This window comes from Salvia splendens, chromosome 11, assembly GCF_004379255.2.
Source record: "Salvia splendens isolate huo1 chromosome 11, SspV2, whole genome shotgun sequence".
NCBI classification, from domain to species: domain Eukaryota; kingdom Viridiplantae; phylum Streptophyta; class Magnoliopsida; order Lamiales; family Lamiaceae; genus Salvia; species Salvia splendens.
The window spans coordinates 3419469-3426075 of NC_056042.1; the positions used below are offsets into that span (position 1 = coordinate 3419469).

Sequence of the window (6607 nt, forward strand, 5' to 3'; positions counted from 1 at the left end):
TAGGCCACACAAACCACAATTTTCTAACCACATTATCGTTAATTGGTCTTCAGCGCTTCATATGAACCAAAACTCATCAAGTCGGAAATATTTTTGTCGGTAACTAACATTCTAAATCGAATAAATAAATTTTCACCAATAAATTTTATTTGTATAGCTGATAGATATCTCCAACCTAAAATAAAAACGATTATCGTAGCAATTTACTGAAAATGATCATCTCAAAAGTCCCAATTTAGTATCGTAGCAATTTATTAAGAAAGTCCCCATTTAGTGATTTTTACTGGACCCACTTTGTACTAATAATTGGGCCATGATGGGCTCATTGACCAAATTCATTGGTTCTTATCTGTGAGCGTGAATACTAGAATGATGAGTGCGATATCTTGATAAAATTGGGCCTTGATGGCCCATTATCCCAAATTAATGAGATATTAAGGGAGAACACTCGTTAAAACAAGTGGTGCGAATGAAAATGACGTGCAAATCGCGTATATACAGTGTTTCGAAAATTAAATAAAATAAAAAATCGGCTAGCCGATCGCTCGCCGATCGGGAGCCTGCAATGGCGGCCAGCCGATCGGTGAGCGCATGGGCCAGCGCCCAAAAATCGGCGTGCGCTCGCCGTTTTTCTCGCTGATTTGCCGCTCGCCGGACGCAATGGTTCGGCGAACGGACCGGCCAGCACCGGAAATCGGCTAGCCGGTCCGCTCGCTCGTGGATGCTCTTACTACTGGAAACGGAGGGAGTAGTACCTAATACCGAAGCCCAATTGAAAGCCCACTAAACCCTAAACCCTCTGTCCCCTTTCTTCTCCGACGCGTCCTCCAATTTTCTCCTGGGAACGAATTGCTTCCTCTTTTCCGACGAATCCTCTCTTCTTTTCTTCTCGAACCAAGTTTTGTCGATAATAGCAAAATGGTGAAGAAGAAGCAGAAGATAATACTACCGCCGGACCTTCCTCCAGAAGTTCCCGATGAAGAAGTTGAAGTTTCTGACGAGGATCTGGATTTTGTCGACCAGCATTCAGATTATGCTAATTTTATGTCCAAAATTGACACTCCTTCTCTCACCAAGTAAGTGCTAATCTCTCAATTTTTGTCAATCAATCGCGTACTTATCAATTTAGGCATGCTAGTTGAGTAGCTGATGCAATTATTTGTTCAAACCCTAGGCATGTTAGTCGAGTGGCTGATGCCAATGAAGGAGCTTTAGAACTGTTGTATGAGAAGAAGTTGAGAAAGAAATTGGAAAATAAAGAGAAAGAAGAGAATACGTTGGAGGTTGATCCGATTGATGCACTTCCGTTGAAAACGGCGGATGGACAGTTATACTACAGAAGAGGTTTTTTGTTTTTAATATATTTTTTTTCTATTTGATAAATGGATTAAGCATAATTTGTAGCAGTGATATAGTATTTTTAAATTGTTTTTCGCAGTAGTGAAGGAGCCAAAAGAGGCTGCAGAAGAGTCTGGGGAATCGATTAAGGACCCAGCCCTGGTGAAGCCAACGAAAGCAGAGAAACGGTTGAAGACTAAGAAATTGAGGAAAGAGGCAAAGAAACAAGCTAAGGAGGAGGAAGTGCAGCAAACTCCACAGGAAGAAGTATTGGTGCGTGTGCTTTTTTTTTTTTACGTATAATGTGTTGATACAGATGAGATGAGTGGATTATTCGAGTGGAGATAGAATTGAAAAGAAAAAAAGAGGTGTTAAAAATTCATTTTCTTTTTTGGTTGATTCAAGATGAAAACCAATAACTTGAAAGTCTTGACATGATAAAAGTTTTCGCTGTTATGAATTCCATTGGATTGTGAAGTTTGTCTAACACTTTCATATTCTTTTAGCAAACAATAAATAAGACTAGTAGAGTTTTGATAATGATGCAAGGTTTTGTGTTTCACTAATGCTTGCTGGGCTCTTTTTCAGCATGCGTGCTTTGTAGTTTCTTTCTTGTGATTTGAATGTTCTGAATTATTTGAGTTTATTGATTTATTAATTACTGTATGTTATTCTCGTTGTTACTTGTAAAGAATCTCAATTGCTGTATGTGACAAGCAAATTTGAGTTATTTACTCCTAAGAGGTGACTGCTTGGTATTCGAGTAGCTGGGGCTGCATCTGAATTAAAACTGCTGCCTGTATGTAAGGGTCCAATAATAGGGTAACAGATCACAGCAAAACAGTGTAAATATAAGTTGTAGCCATTCATAACATAATATATACATATTCAGGACGAAGTGAAAAAAGATCTGACAGCTGAAGAAGCGAATGAGAAGAAGAAATATAAGTTTGCTGAGTTGGGTACCACTCTACTTGCTGATCCAGAGTCCAATATTAGGCTTTTAAAAGAGATGCTGGAGATTTCAAAAGATGGAGACAGTACCATTGTCATACTTGGGCTTAAATCCTTGTTGGCTGTCTTCAAAGACATTATTCCAGGGTGAGCATGTTGTGTAAATTTTGTATTCTGCCTACTTTTAGTTTCAGTTGAGTTTTCTGTTGCTTCAGTTTTTGTGTTGCATAGTTCTTACTCTCTTTTTCAATATTGGTGCAGTTATCGGATCAGACTGCCTACTGAAAAGGAACAAGAGATGAAGGTTTCAAAGGATGTTAAGAAGATGAGATTTTATGAGTCCACGCTTTTGTCTGCATACAAGGTTAGGTTTACAATCTTTAGTATCGTTTGCCTAGCGTCAAATTACCTTCTCATTAGCTTTCCCCGAAATTCTGGTAAATCAGTAGCAGACTACCGCATAATTATACTCATTAGCTTTCTCCGAAATTCAGGCTTATGTTCAGAAGTTGGTAGCATTGCAGCAACAAACAGTTTATCAACAGGTGGCCACCCGTTGCTTATGTACTTTGCTTGCAGCAGTCCCACACTTCAACTATCATGAGAGCTTGTTGGCTGCTGTTGTTAAAGATATAAGCTCCCAGGATGATGTTATAAGGTATTTAGAGTTAAAAAAATTTCCGTTTTATCAATATAGTTATGTATATTCATAGCTGTTTTTTCCTAAAAAAATGTTACAAGTATAAGGTACTCCATATTTTTCACTATGAAGTATTTGATTGCATATAGTTTCCTTTGTAGGTAATATATGTCAATTGTTACATTCTCTTTTCCGTGAACATGGGTGTGATGTTATCCACATGACAATCCAAAAATCATCTAATGAAATATAAATTGTACTACTTCCTTTTCTCATCTGATTGATTTTTAGCATCCTTCTTTCATTCTGTAACTTTCAACTACTTTGCTTGATACTGACATGACTTTGTCCTTGATTTTGGTAGAAAACTTTGTTGCTCGGCCGTGAAGTCACTTTTCACTAATGAAGGCAAACATGGTGGTGAAGTTACTGTGGAAGCTGTAAGAAGGATTGCAGAACTTGTAAAAAGCCACAACTGCCAACTGCATCCAGATTCCTTAGAAGTAATGATCTCTCCTTTTGATGGAATTTAGGTGTCATTGCTCACATATTATGTTGTTTATACTGTATATACCCAAACCCAGAATTTAAAATGCCTACAATTGTTTATTGATATAATTTCATTTAGTTTTGGTTCCTGCTAACGAATCCATTTACCATTCAACCTTGTAGGTTTTCTTGTCACTGTCATTCGATGAGGATCTTGGAAAACCAGAAAGATCTGATATGGATAAAAAAGCCAAATACAAAAAATTCAAGAAGAGAAAAGGCTCGGAAGAGTCAAATCAGAAGCCGGAAAATGACAGGAAGAAAAGTAGGAAAGAACTGATGTCAAAGACTAGAGAGGAGGTATATATCTGACTTTTAAGTGTTTTGTGCTTGTTTGTTATGATATCTCTGACATTTGGAGTCTTGCAGGTAAATGCAGACTACAAAGCCGTTTCATCTGATCAAGATCCCCAAGAGCGAAGGAAAATGCAGTCACAGACTCTCTCTGCTGTATTTCAGACATTCTTCCGTGTACTAAAACATACTGTACAGCCAAGGTAAGTTTCCTGTTTTAGGAGGTGAAGATAATCAGCAGAATTCATTATAATACTTTGTAGATCCTAGCTATATCAATGCACCTTAGTCTCCTTGCATTTAATGAAGTTTATGTAAATTGTTCCGAACCACTTCAAGAGACCCAAATTGTTCCATGTTATGCTTGTTGCAGTCTGTTTGAATAAATCAGGTTCATGTATTTCTTGGTCGCATGTCCTCAACCCTAAGAAACTGGATGCAAATGGAATTCTATAAAACCTGTGATAATGCCATTGAAAATATGAGAACCCCCCCCCCAAAGATCTGCGTTATGGTATTTAGTTTTGAGCTATTTGTTTGATTAGGCAATTACTGCCAACCTTATGTCCACTTGTGTTTTGATGCACAGATCTGAAGGTTCGGTGCATGGTGCATTTGGAAGCCATCCCCTACTCGATCCTTGTCTGAATGGAATTGGAAAGTTTGCTCATCTAATTGACTTGGATTTTATGGCTGATCTCATGCAGTGTCTGAGAAAACTTGCTGGGAACGGCAATAAGTCTGTAGATTCTTCCGATAATTCCTCTTGTCAGCTAACAGTGTCGGAACGGTTACGCTGCTGTATTGTCGCTTTCAAAGTGATGAGGAACAACCTAGATGCTCTGAATGTTGATCTACAGGAGTTTTTTATCCAGTTATACAATCTTATACTCAAATACCAGCCGGGAAGGTCTGTACATATGGCTCCGAATCAATCATATCTGTTACTGTGTTTGCCTGCTTTTGCTTTGTTGGTTTTAGCTGTCCATCTTTTATTTCTTCATTAAGTTTGAATCTCCCAGAAATTGATCATCCTCAAGCATCTGTTTTTTGTGTATGTTAGTAAAATAGGAGTATCATAGTTTGATCTACTTCTGATGCATTGCTTTATCTGAAACATCATTTGACGCTGTTGATTGGCATCTTAGGATAACGTGGCAGCGAATATAATATCTGCTGATGTTACATTGTAACAGTATGTAAATTTTATTGTTTCTGATTCTTATTTGTTGGGGTGCTTTTTGAGTTTTTTGTATTTTCTGCTTAATTTGCATTGGGGACTTCATCATTAGTTTCTGAAACAGGGATGATGGGGATTTGTTGGCTGAAGCCCTGAAGATAATGTTGTGTGATGAAAGACAGCATGATATGCAACGAGCTGCTGCATTTATAAAGCGGTTGGCTACATTCGCTTTATGCTTTAGGCCGGCTGAGTCCATGGCTGGTCAGTTTTCAACTTTGGAATACTGAAATTATCACTACTGAGTACTGTTTCCATAATATTAATTTCTTATTCGGGAAACAAATTGCAGCACTGGTCACTGTGAAGCATCTTCTGCAGAAGAATGCTAAATGCCGTAATCTCTTGGAAAACGATGCTGGAGGTGGATCTGTTGCTGGTGCCATTGCCGTAAGTCCATATCCTGATAATTCTTGCGCACAGCTCTTACAATTCAGTTCATGCTGATAATTGTTTGTATAATTGCAGAAATTCCAACCTCAAGTGCTGGACCCGAACCTTTGTGGCGCACTAGCTTCAGTCCTTTGGGAGCTTAATCTTCTCATGAAACACTATCACCCATCCGTTTCATCAATCGCGTCCACTATCTCAACCATGAACGCCAACACAAACCAAGTCTTTCGTGTCCATGCCTCTCCACAACAAGCGTACACGGAGTTGGTAAAGGAAAACGAGTCTTTTGCCACACCAAGTGCCATAAAAAGAGCTAACAAGAGGAAGGGAAGCAACAGCGCGTCTGTCCAAGGATCAGACCTAAATTCTTCAGGTGAAATTGACGAGAATGTAGTTAGAAGTAAACTTTCTGAACACTTCGCGTTGCTTCGCGATATCAATGAAAACGAGAGGTTAAGATCGGAGATGGACCTCACAAGACAGTCTCTAAATCTCTACGAGACATTCAAGAAGAAGAGGAAGACTAGGTCAGATTAAGGCATTACTGCATCTTCATAAATGTTGTGTAGTAATTAATTTTCTTAGTGCTAAATTCTTATATTTTCCTCCCCATATTTTCTTCGAGCTATAAACAACTGTTACATTTTTGGTCCAAAAACACACAATGTCATTACAATGTGTGATATGGGTTAGTTGGTTTGATCGATGGAGATTGTGTTCTTTCTATTCTACCCAAGGTGAAGTGATTGGGGGGATCTTTTCACATGTATCTCTATCTTTTGACATGTTTGGCTTGTTCGAAAATGTTTAGATTGAATATTGAAAATTTCATTCTTGAAGACAACTAAACAAGATTTGATTGCATGTGGTGGCGGCGTAAATCAAGGGAAAGAATATGTGAAAATTAGTTATTGATTGTGTTTGACAGTTGCATCTCCTTTTTAGTAGTAGTATATGATTAATCTCTGAAACAGCTTCGTTTCATACCATCCTTGTTAATTGCTTTTATATACATTAATGTCCCAGAATTTTGGGAGGCTTCCATTGCATCATAAATGAGCTAATCGCGGAATTCAAGAGATTTCCATGTTATCAATCATTGGTAGAATAGAACTAGGTAGATCTCTCTATTTTTTATTCTTTGGGATGGTGGGGTTTATTTGTAGGAAGTGAAATACAATTTGGACATTTTGATATTT

At 38.1% G+C, this 6607-nt stretch overlaps 1 protein-coding gene across 2 annotated transcripts; it reads left to right on the top strand.

The window, feature by feature from the left end:
* Positions 1–776: 776 nt before the first annotated feature.
* On the top strand, positions 777–6272 carry LOC121753660 (nucleolar complex protein 3 homolog). Of its 2 annotated transcripts, none has more exons than XM_042148896.1 (13): positions 777–1076; positions 1175–1344; positions 1439–1611; positions 2231–2439; positions 2554–2656; positions 2787–2950; positions 3297–3435; positions 3605–3781; positions 3851–3978; positions 4365–4685; positions 5080–5219; positions 5308–5405; positions 5484–6272. In XM_042148896.1, the coding sequence occupies exons 1-13, from the start codon at positions 919–921 to the stop codon at positions 5943–5945; spliced, it is 2442 nt and encodes an 813-aa protein (XP_042004830.1). In that variant the 5' UTR covers positions 777–918; the 3' UTR covers positions 5946–6272. The 2 variants fall into 2 exon arrangements, with proteins under 2 accessions (XP_042004830.1, XP_042004831.1); XM_042148897.1 differs by having other exon boundaries at positions 1442–1611.
* Positions 6273–6607: the final 335 nt, after the last annotated feature.